General features: G+C 37.4%; 2 protein-coding genes across 2 annotated transcripts; both read right to left on the bottom strand.

Annotated features, from left to right (window-relative positions):
• Positions 1-573: 573 nt before the first annotated feature.
• Positions 574-2,130, bottom strand: LOC110721460 (uncharacterized mitochondrial protein AtMg00810-like). Its single transcript, XM_021900947.1, has 3 exons — positions 1,834-2,130; positions 831-1,719; positions 574-650 (listed from the first exon to the last, which is right to left on the bottom strand). The coding sequence occupies exons 1-3, from the start codon at positions 2,128-2,130 to the stop codon at positions 574-576; spliced, it is 1,263 nt and encodes a 420-aa protein (XP_021756639.1).
• A 4,108-nt stretch (positions 2,131-6,238) lies between these two features.
• On the bottom strand, positions 6,239-7,795 carry LOC110720614 (uncharacterized mitochondrial protein AtMg00810-like). Its single transcript, XM_021899988.1, has 3 exons — positions 7,499-7,795; positions 6,496-7,384; positions 6,239-6,315 (listed from the first exon to the last, which is right to left on the bottom strand). Exons 1-3 carry the CDS (start codon positions 7,793-7,795, stop codon positions 6,239-6,241), a joined length of 1,263 nt encoding a protein of 420 aa, XP_021755680.1.
• Between the last annotated feature and the right edge of the window lie 4,101 nt (positions 7,796-11,896).

Here is an 11,896-nt window from a genome sequence, read left to right as displayed (position 1 = left end):
GACATTGGATAGTAGTCTTGATCAAACTGATGAGAAAGAAGGTAATTTTTGTGTGGTGTAAATTTTTGTGAGGCTGACATGTTTTATGGTGGAGGTAAATTGGTGAAGTGAGGTGTCGTTTGGGAGGTGAGGTGAATTAAGTTGATTTGACACTCATATTTATTGCTTGGGAAACGCAAATCGTGTTTTAAGAGAGTAATGTGAGTGGGCTACTTTTGAACAAAAGATAATGATGAATATTTGATGTATTCATCTGATTTTTGTGTTTAGATAAAAAAGAATTTGGAATTTTGAAAAATAGATAAACACAATAATTTTATCTCTTGAATTTAATAAGTTAAAACTCACTTGCAAATGCAACTTGATACACAGAACAATTCAACAAGGCTCATGCAACCAATTTTGGACTTTCACATTCTATGTCTTTCAAATTTACATGCTCTTAGCAAATATTACTCCTGCTTACAACCTGTCATAACTATGTAATTAAACATACAACACTTGTGCACAGTATACAATAGTTTAAGCACATCAGTTTGAGTTTCATACCTGAGGGAACTTGATGCATTTTTCTCAGTATAACTTAATCATCCCAAGTTCCATTCTCATCTTCTCATGCCTTTCTCTATTGAAGGGTTTTGTTAAAATATCTGCAATTTGATTTTCAGTTTGGCAGAAATATAACTTAATCAAACCCTTTTAAACATTATCCTTAAGGAAATGATGCCTTATATGAATATTCTTGACTCTTGAATGATGGACTGGATCTTTATATATGCAAATTGCACTAGTGTTATCACAGTAGATAGTAATGCAATTAAATTTAATACCAAAGTCATGCAACTGTTGTTTGATCCAGAGGACTTGAGAGCAACTAGCAGCTAGTGCTACATACTCAGCCTCTATAGTAGACAATGCAGCAGTATTTTGCTTCTTCGAACCCCAAGAGACTAGACAAGAGCCAAGGAACTGAACCATACCTGAGGTGCTTTTCCTATTGACTAAGTCACCTGCATAGTCAACATCTGTGAATCCTCTAAGCATAAAGTCATCACTTCTAGGATAGAACAGACACAGGTCATCTGTTCCTTTAAGGTATCTCAAAATTCTCTTAACAGCCGTTAGATGTGATTCTTTAGGAGTAGATTGAAATCTATCACACAATCCAACACTAAAAGAAATGTTAGGCCTACTAGCTGTTAGATATAGTAATGAACCAATCATACCTCTGTAAATGGTTTGATCTACACTTGTTCCCTGTGGATCCTCATTAAGTCTTGTTGTTGTTCCCATAGGTGTATGATTTGTCTTGGCATTCTCCATGTTGTACTTCTTCAGAAGTTCCTTGACATACTTCTGTTGGTGAATCATTATTCCTTCAGCTGTTTTCTTTATTTGAAGTCCAAGGAAGAAATTTAATTCGCCCATCATGCTCATCTCAAATTCACCGCCCATTAGCTCAGCAAAACTATTGTTAGTAGCACCAAATATAATATCATCTACATAGATCTGTACAGCTAACAAATCAGTTCCTCGAGATTTAAGAAAAAGAGTTTTGTCTACTTTTCCTCTTTTGAAATCATTTTTCAGTAGAAACTTTGAAAGTCTTTCATACCAGGCTCTTGGAGCTTGTTTAAGCCTATAGAGAGCTTTATCAAGCTTAAAAACATGATTTGGAAATTTAGGATTTTCGAAACCTAGAGGTTGTTCAACAAACACCTCCTCATTTAAGAAACCATTAAGAAAAGCACATTTCACATCCATTTGATAGAGTTTGAAACCCATAAAAGAAGCAAAAGCTACTAGGATTCTAATAGCTTCTAACCTAGCTACAGGAGCAAAGGTTTCAGCGAAATCAATACCTTCCTGTTGGTTGTATCCCTTCACTACCAATCTAGCCTTGTTCCTTACTATAATGCCATGTTCATCAAGCTTGTTCCTGAACACGCATTTGAGCCCAATAACTTTCTTTCCCTTAGGCTTTGGCTTAAGGTGCCAGACTTTGTTCCTTTCGAACTCATTGAGTTCCTCTTGCATGGACACTATCCAATCAGCATCTCTCAAGGCTTCTTGATGATTTCTTAGCTCTAGGATGGACAGAAATGCATGGAACGCACAGAAGTTCCTCATTTGCGATCTTGTTTGAGTTCCTTTTCCTATGTCACTGATAATGAGATCAGTTGGATGAGAACCTTGATACTAGAATGGCCTGGGTTGAAATTCCCTTGCTGGAACTCCAATTTGAGGAGCTTCTGGATCTGTTCCTCCTGCTTCTTCTTCTTGTTCCTCATTCACCTGTTCATCTGGTTGAGGAACCTCTCCATTTTCTTGATGATCCTCTTCTGGAGCAGGATACTTTTCTTTGGTTTGCTTCTGAGTCTCTTCTTCATCCATGTCTCTTATCAATCCAATTTCAAAATCATTATCATCTTCTTTTTCCTGCACACTCACAAACTACTTAACTTCATCAAAGATTATGTGAATGCTTTCCTCAACACACATTGAGCTTTTATTGTAAACTCTATAAGCTTTGCTATTAGAGGCATATCCTAGAAATATGGCCTCTTCACTTCTTTCATCAAATTTACCTAGGTTTTTCTTACCATTATTATGTACAAAGCACTTACAACCAAAGGCTCTAAGATGAGATATGTTTGGCTTCCTTCCCCTGAATAGTTCATAGAGAGTCTTGTTGATGATACTTCTGATTGTTACCCTGTTAAGGATGTAACATGCTGTATTCACGGCTTTAGTCCAGAAGTTCCTTGGCAATCCACTTGCAATCAACATCGTTCTAGCCATTTCCTCAAGGGTTTGATTCTTCCTTTCTACAACTCCATTCTGTTGGGGAGTCCTTGGAGCTGAGAAATTATGATTCATGCCATTTTCCCTGCAAAACTCATCGAATCTTGAGTTCTCAAATTCAGTTCCGTGATCTGATCTGAGATGGACTATGGAGTGACCACTGATTTTCTGTATTTTCTTGGAAAAAGCAACAAACTCGTTAAAAGTTTCATCTTTGCTAGAAAGAAAAATAAACCAAGTGAATCTAGAATAATCATCAACGATAACCAAAACATATTTCTTGCCGCTCCTGCTTTGAATTCTCATGGGACCACACAAATCCATATGGATTAATTCCAAAGGATTTGTAGTGCTAGCCCTTTTCTTCAATTTAAAAGATGAACAAACATGCTTGCCTTTCACACATGCATCACAAACTTTGTACAGTAGGAACTTGATAATAGGAAGTCCCACAACCAAGTTCCTTGACCTCAGCTTGTCCAGTAATGAAAAGCTAGCATGTCCAAAACGTTTATGCCATAGCAGGGGATCATCTTCAACAACACTCAGACATGTAAGGTTGTTCCTTGGGATTAAGTTAAGGTCAACTTTATAAGTGTTCCCTCTTCTTGCTCCTTCTTGAACAAACCTTTCCTGACTTGTTGTTGATGATGTTGCAAGAATCAGAAGTAAAACTTACAGAGTTTCCCTTATCACAGAATTGTGATATACTGAGCAGATTGTGCATTAAGCCCTTGACCAGGAACACATTATCAATGGAATGAGATTTAGATCTTCCAATTTTGCCTTTTCCAATGATCTCGCCCTTCTTATTATCCCCAAAGGTTACTGTTCCTCCAGGGTAGTCTTCTAGTGAGAGGAATTTTGATTTATCACCTGTCATATGCTTTGAACAACCGCAGTCGAGATACCACGAGTTGTTCCCCCTCACTAGGACCTGCAAGAAAACTAAGCATTAGGTTTAGGAACCCAGGTTTCCTTGGGTTCCTTAGACGTGGATGCAATATCAGTTTTCTTGACCCACACTTGTTTTAAATTTCTTTTATCTGCTTCTTCTCTTATCATACACTGTCCATAGAGATGTCTGGTCTTACCACAAAAAGTACATACCTTCATGCTAGGAAGCTCAACATATTTCTTTTGCTTACCTTTCCTCTTGGTCATGTAAACAAGGCCTTCAGTTCTTTTTCCTTGAGCTTCAGCTATCAACTTAGGTATGACTTTTGGGTCAATACTTCTATCCTTTCTAGCATTCAGTTCTGATTCAAGTTGATCCTTTTGAGTTTTTAAAGTAGAAAGCTCATCTTTTAAATTTTCAAAATCAACATTGAATTTAAGCAACTGGTCGCTTATGGAACTGCTAGAACTGATATTAGAATTCATGAGCTTATATTGAGTTAATTCAATATTCAGAAGAATACTTTCATTCTTAATTCTATCAGCTATCTCAGTTATGTGTTTGTATTTAAAATCAAGCTCTCTTAATTTGCTTTGAGACTTGGCATAGGCTGTTTCCAACCAAGCACCATGTTCTTTGCAAACTTTAAGAGCCTTTTCACATTTATTCAACTTCACACATGTATCTCTACAGAATTCTTCTTCTTCTAGACATATATCTATTAAGACATCTTTAGAGAGAGTTTTAAGCTGTTTAGGATCAAGAAATACCTCCTTTTGGAGTTCCTCAAGGTAAGCCTTTTCATCATCTGATGTGGCCATCAGACAAAGATTTGTCGTCTCCTCTTCTGGTTGGTCATCATCTTCTTCTTCACTTTCTGAGTCTCCCCAAGCTGCTATCATGACCTTCCTCACTATCCCCGTAGCCCTCTCTTCCTCCCCTTCAGCTAGGGCACCTACTTCCTTAGGCCTTTTCTCCTTTTCCTCCAGCACAACATCAAAACATCCATCCACAACCTTCATCTTATGGTTTTCAAGGAAAATAGGTTGCATGTATTCGGTGTTTTTGAGGGGCAGGGGTTCTTTATCAACAAAGGTGATACCAAAGCTTTCGAAGACATAGGTAAGTAGGTTACCATATCCCACCTTCCATCCTTTTGGAACACAATGGGAAAGGTGTTGGATCATGATAGAGGGAAAGTTGATTTGAATCTTTTTTGCTAGGCAGTAGATGAGAACAGAGTCAATCTTGTTGGCACCGTCTCTCTTTTGGGAGCAAGGAATTATGTCATTAAAAACAAACTTCAGCAGAATTTGGTCTAGAGGGGTTAGGTCATTATGGTTTATGTAGGTTTCCTCCGGGTCACCACCTAGAAACTCCACTATTTCATCAATATTTGCATCAGGAAGAGAGTTCCTTATCACATTACTTTTGAAATATAGATCATATCCATTATTAGGAACATCAAACAACTCAGCCAAGTACATCGCATCAAACTCTATTTCTTTTTCATACACACAGCAATGAATAACACCTTTAGAGTATTTGAAACTTTTGCAAAAATCCTTCATAGCATCAACATACAAACTCCGATTAAAGCATTCACTTAACAAATTCACCCAATTTTGAGACTCAATCAAATCAAGCAGTTCATACAACTTAACAGACTTACACCAAGGAAGATTAATAGCCAAACCTGTCACAAAGTGATCACCAATTTTCTCTTGCCTTTTCATGGCTGCTGGCTTGTCTCGGTAATTAATCCCTAGTTCCGGAGCACTTTCTTCTTCATCTTGCATGTCATCAGACTTCCTTTTGCGAGAAGACTGAGATTCGGTAGTCAAATCGACTTTTGGAGGCTCTTGAACATCGATGGGAGTGATTTCCGGTGGAATTTCCATGGTGATGTCTGGGGTTGGGTTTGTGTTTGAGTCGACTTCAATTTGGGTTTTTGGAGAGGTAGACATTGGATAGTAGTCTTGATCAAACTGATGAGAAAGAAGGTAATTTTTGTGTGGTGTAAATTTTTGTGAGGCTGACATGTTTTATGGTGGAGGTAAATTGGTGAAGTGAGGTGTCGTTTGGGAGGTGAGGTGAATTAAGTTGATTTGACACTCATATTTATTGCTTGGGAAACGCAAATCGTGTTTTAAGAGAGTAATGTGAGTGGGCTACTTTTGAACAAAAGATAATGATGAATATTTGATGTATTCATCTGATTTTTGTGTTTAGATAAAAAAGAATTTGGAATTTTGAAAAATAGATAAACACAATAATTTTATCTCTTGAATTTAATAAGTTAAAACTCACTTGCAAATGCAACTTGATACACAGAACAATTCAACAAGGCTCATGCAACCAATTTTGGACTTTCACATTCTATGTCTTTCAAATTTACATGCTCTTAGCAAATATTACTCCTGCTTACAACCTGTCATAACTATGTAATTAAACATACAACACTTGTGCACAGTATACAATAGTTTAAGCACATCAGTTTGAGTTTCATACCTGAGGGAACTTGATGCATTTTTCTCAGTATAACTTAATCATCCCAAGTTCCATTCTCATCTTCTCATGCCTTTCTCTATTGAAGGGTTTTGTTAAAATATCTGCAATTTGATTTTCAGTTTGGCAGAAATATAACTTAATCAAACCCTTTTAAACATTATCCTTAAGGAAATGATGCCTTATATGAATATTCTTGACTCTTGAATGATGGACTGGATCTTTATATATGCAAATTGCACTAGTGTTATCACAGTAGATAGTAATGCAATTAAATTTAATACCAAAGTCATGCAACTGTTGTTTGATCCAGAGGACTTGAGAGCAACTAGCAGCTAGTGCTACATACTCAGCCTCTATAGTAGACAATGCAGCAGTATTTTGCTTCTTCGAACCCCAAGAGACTAGACAAGAGCCAAGGAACTGAACCATACCTGAGGTGCTTTTCCTATTGACTAAGTCACCTGCATAGTCAACATCTGTGAATCCTCTAAGCATAAAGTCATCACTTCTAGGATAGAACAGACACAGGTCATCTGTTCCTTTAAGGTATCTCAAAATTCTCTTAACAGCCGTTAGATGTGATTCTTTAGGAGTAGATTGAAATCTATCACACAATCCAACACTAAAAGAAATGTTAGGCCTACTAGCTGTTAGATATAGTAATGAACCAATCATACCTCTGTAAATGGTTTGATCTACACTTGTTCCCTGTGGATCCTCATTAAGTCTTGTTGTTGTTCCCATAGGTGTATGATTTGTCTTGGCATTCTCCATGTTGTACTTCTTCAGAAGTTCCTTGACATACTTCTGTTGGTGAATCATTATTCCTTCAGCTGTTTTCTTTATTTGAAGTCCAAGGAAGAAATTTAATTCGCCCATCATGCTCATCTCAAATTCACCGCCCATTAGCTCAGCAAAACTATTGTTAGTAGCACCAAATATAATATCATCTACATAGATCTGTACAGCTAACAAATCAGTTCCTCGAGATTTAAGAAAAAGAGTTTTGTCTACTTTTCCTCTTTTGAAATCATTTTTCAGTAGAAACTTTGAAAGTCTTTCATACCAGGCTCTTGGAGCTTGTTTAAGCCTATAGAGAGCTTTATCAAGCTTAAAAACATGATTTGGAAATTTAGGATTTTCGAAACCTAGAGGTTGTTCAACAAACACCTCCTCATTTAAGAAACCATTAAGAAAAGCACATTTCACATCCATTTGATAGAGTTTGAAACCCATAAAAGAAGCAAAAGCTACTAGGATTCTAATAGCTTCTAACCTAGCTACAGGAGCAAAGGTTTCAGCGAAATCAATACCTTCCTGTTGGTTGTATCCCTTCACTACCAATCTAGCCTTGTTCCTTACTATAATGCCATGTTCATCAAGCTTGTTCCTGAACACGCATTTGAGCCCAATAACTTTCTTTCCCTTAGGCTTTGGCTTAAGGTGCCAGACTTTGTTCCTTTCGAACTCATTGAGTTCCTCTTGCATGGACACTATCCAATCAGCATCTCTCAAGGCTTCTTGATGATTTCTTAGCTCTAGGATGGACAGAAATGCATGGAACGCACAGAAGTTCCTCATTTGCGATCTTGTTTGAGTTCCTTTTCCTATGTCACTGATAATGAGATCAGTTGGATGAGAACCTTGATACTAGAATGGCCTGGGTTGAAATTCCCTTGCTGGAACTCCAATTTGAGGAGCTTCTGGATCTGTTCCTCCTGCTTCTTCTTCTTGTTCCTCATTCACCTGTTCATCTGGTTGAGGAACCTCTCCATTTTCTTGATGATCCTCTTCTGGAGCAGGATACTTTTCTTTGGTTTGCTTCTGAGTCTCTTCTTCATCCATGTCTCTTATCAATCCAATTTCAAAATCATTATCATCTTCTTTTTCCTGCACACTCACAAACTACTTAACTTCATCAAAGATTATGTGAATGCTTTCCTCAACACACATTGAGCTTTTATTGTAAACTCTATAAGCTTTGCTATTAGAGGCATATCCTAGAAATATGGCCTCTTCACTTCTTTCATCAAATTTACCTAGGTTTTTCTTACCATTATTATGTACAAAGCACTTACAACCAAAGGCTCTAAGATGAGATATGTTTGGCTTCCTTCCCTGAATAGTTCATAGAGAGTCTTGTTGATGATACTTCTGATTGTTACCCTGTTAAGGATGTAACATGCTGTATTCACGGCTTTAGTCCAGAAGTTCCTTGGCAATCCACTTGCAATCAACATCGTTCTAGCCATTTCCTCAAGGGTTTGATTCTTCCTTTCTACAACTCCATTCTGTTGGGGAGTCCTTGGAGCTGAGAAATTATGATTCATGCCATTTTCCCTGCAAAACTCATCGAATCTTGAGTTCTCAAATTCAGTTCCGTGATCTGATCTGAGATGGACTATGGAGTGACCACTGATTTTCTGTATTTTCTTGGAAAAAGCAACAAACTCGTTAAAAGTTTCATCTTTGCTAGAAAGAAAAATAAACCAAGTGAATCTAGAATAATCATCAACGATAACCAAAACATATTTCTTGCCGCTCCTGCTTTGAATTCTCATGGGACCACACAAATCCATATGGATTAATTCCAAAGGATTTGTAGTGCTAGCCCTTTTCTTCAATTTAAAAGATGAACAAACATGCTTGCCTTTCACACATGCATCACAAACTTTGTACAGTAGGAACTTGATAATAGGAAGTCCCACAACCAAGTTCCTTGACCTCAGCTTGTCCAGTAATGAAAAGCTAGCATGTCCAAAACGTTTATGCCATAGCAGGGGATCATCTTCAACAACACTCAGACATGTAAGGTTGTTCCTTGGGATTAAGTTAAGGTCAACTTTATAAGTGTTCCCTCTTCTTGCTCCTTCTTGAACAACCTTTCCTGACTTGTTGTTGATGATGTTGCAAGAATCAGAAGTAAAACTTACAGAGTTTCCCTTATCACAGAATTGTGATATACTGAGCAGATTGTGCATTAAGCCCTTGACCAGGAACACATTATCAATGGAATGAGATTTAGATCTTCCAATTTTGCCTTTTCCAATGATCTCGCCCTTCTTATTATCCCCAAAGGTTACTGTTCCTCCAGGGTAGTCTTCTAGTGAGAGGAATTTTGATTTATCACCTGTCATATGCTTTGAACAACCGCAGTCGAGATACCACGAGTTGTTCCCCCTCACTAGGACCTGCAAGAAAACTAAGCATTAGGTTTAGGAACCCAGGTTTCCTTGGGTTCCTTAGACGTGGATGCAATATCAGTTTTCTTGACCCACACTTGTTTTAAATTTCTTTTATCTGCTTCTTCTCTTATCATACACTGTCCATAGAGATGTCTGGTCTTACCACAAAAAGTACATACCTTCATGCTAGGAAGCTCAACATATTTCTTTTGCTTACCTTTCCTCTTGGTCATGTAAACAAGGCCTTCAGTTCTTTTTCCTTGAGCTTCAGCTATCAACTTAGGTATGACTTTTGGGTCAATACTTCTATCCTTTCTAGCATTCAGTTCTGATTCAAGTTGATCCTTTTGAGTTTTTAAAGTAGAAAGCTCATCTTTTAAATTTTCAAAATCAACATTGAATTTAAGCAACTGGTCGCTTATGGAACTGCTAGAACTGATATTAGAATTCATGAGCTTATATTGAGTTAATTCAATATTCAGAAGAATACTTTCATTCTTAATTCTATCAGCTATCTCAGTTATGTGTTTGTATTTAAAATCAAGCTCTCTTAATTTGCTTTGAGACTTGGCATAGGCTGTTTCCAACCAAGCACCATGTTCTTTGCAAACTTTAAGAGCCTTTTCACATTTATTCAACTTCACACATGTATCTCTACAGAATTCTTCTTCTTCTAGACATATATCTATTAAGACATCTTTAGAGAGAGTTTTAAGCTGTTTAGGATCAAGAAATACCTCCTTTTGGAGTTCCTCAAGGTAAGCCTTTTCATCATCTGATGTGGCCATCAGACAAAGATTTGTCGTCTCCTCTTCTGGTTGGTCATCATCTTCTTCTTCACTTTCTGAGTCTCCCCAAGCTGCTATCATGACCTTCCTCACTATCCCGTAGCCCTCTCTTCCTCCCCTTCAGCTAGGGCACCTACTTCCTTAGGCCTTTTCTCCTTTTCCTCCAGCACAACATCAAAACATCCATCCACAACCTTCATCTTATGGTTTTCAAGGAAAATAGGTTGCATGTATTCGGTGTTTTTGAGGGGCAGGGGTTCTTTATCAACAAAGGTGATACCAAAGCTTTCGAAGACATAGGTAAGTAGGTTACCATATCCCACCTTCCATCCTTTTGGAACACAATGGGAAAGGTGTTGGATCATGATAGAGGGAAAGTTGATTTGAATCTTTTTTGCTAGGCAGTAGATGAGAACAGAGTCAATCTTGTTGGCACCGTCTCTCTTTTGGGAGCAAGGAATTATGTCATTAAAAACAAACTTCAGCAGAATTTGGTCTAGAGGGGTTAGGTCATTATGGTTTATGTAGGTTTCCTCCGGGTCACCACCTAGAAACTCCACTATTTCATCAATATTTGCATCAGGAAGAGAGTTCCTTATCACATTACTTTTGAAATATAGATCATATCCATTATTAGGAACATCAAACAACTCAGCCAAGTACATCGCATCAAACTCTATTTCTTTTTCATACACACAGCAATGAATAACACCTTTAGAGTATTTGAAACTTTTGCAAAAATCCTTCATAGCATCAACATACAAACTCCGATTAAAGCATTCACTTAACAAATTCACCCAATTTTGAGACTCAATCAAATCAAGCAGTTCATACAACTTAACAGACTTACACCAAGGAAGATTAATAGCCAAACCTGTCACAAAGTGATCACCAATTTTCTCTTGCCTTTTCATGGCTGCTGGCTTGTCTCGGTAATTAATCCCTAGTTCCGGAGCACTTTCTTCTTCATCTTGCATGTCATCAGACTTCCTTTTGCGAGAAGACTGAGATTCGGTAGTCAAATCGACTTTTGGAGGCTCTTGAACATCGATGGGAGTGATTTCCGGTGAATTTCCATGGTGATGTCTGGGGTTGGGTTTGTGTTTGAGTCGACTTCAATTTGGGTTTTTGGAGAGGTAGACATTGGATAGTAGTCTTGATCAAACTGATGAGAAAGAAGGTAATTTTTGTGTGGTGTAAATTTTTGTGAGGCTGACATGTTTTATGGTGGAGGTAAATTGGTGAAGTGAGGTGTCGTTTGGGAGGTGAGGTGAATTAAGTTGATTTGACACTCATATTTATTGCTTGGGAAACGCAAATCGTGTTTTAAGAGAGTAATGTGAGTGGGCTACTTTTGAACAAAAGATAATGATGAATATTTGATTGTATTCATCTGATTTTTGTGTTTAGATAAAAAAGAATTTGAATTTTGAAAAATAGATAAACACAATAATTTTATCTCTTGAATTTAATAAGTTAAAACTCACTTGCAAATGCAACTTGATACACAGAACAATTCAACAAGGCTCATGCAACCAATTTTGGACTTTCACATTCTATGTCTTTCAAATTTACATGCTCTTAGCAAATATTACTCCTGCTTACAACCTGTCATAACTATGTAATTAAACATACAACACTTGTGCACAGTATACAATAGTTTAAGCACATCAGTTTGAGTTTCATACCTGAGGGAACTTGATGCATTT

This window comes from Chenopodium quinoa, unplaced genomic scaffold (genome assembly GCF_001683475.1).
Source record: "Chenopodium quinoa cultivar QQ74 unplaced genomic scaffold, ASM168347v1, whole genome shotgun sequence".
NCBI classification, from domain to species: domain Eukaryota; kingdom Viridiplantae; phylum Streptophyta; class Magnoliopsida; order Caryophyllales; family Amaranthaceae; genus Chenopodium; species Chenopodium quinoa.
Note: the sequence above shows the minus strand (reverse complement) of the source record. Positions and strands in the feature narration are given on the sequence as shown.

Bases quoted from the DNA above. Each gene is read 5' to 3' on its own strand.
- LOC110721460 (XM_021900947.1), bottom strand. From the start codon at position 2,130: ATGAGGAACTTCTGTGCGTTCCATGCATTTCTGTCCATCCTAGAGCTA. The intron at 1,720-1,833 runs GTAGCTAGGTTA...TTAAATGAGGAG, and splicing joins TCGCTGAAACCTTTGCTCCT to GTGTTTGTTGAACAACCTCT. The intron at 651-830 runs GTATTAAATTTA...ATCAAATTGCAG, and splicing joins ACAACAGTTGCATGACTTTG to ATATTTTAACAAAACCCTTC.
- LOC110720614 (XM_021899988.1), bottom strand. From the start codon at position 7,795: ATGAGGAACTTCTGTGCGTTCCATGCATTTCTGTCCATCCTAGAGCTA. The intron at 7,385-7,498 runs GTAGCTAGGTTA...TTAAATGAGGAG, and splicing joins TCGCTGAAACCTTTGCTCCT to GTGTTTGTTGAACAACCTCT. The intron at 6,316-6,495 runs GTATTAAATTTA...ATCAAATTGCAG, and splicing joins ACAACAGTTGCATGACTTTG to ATATTTTAACAAAACCCTTC.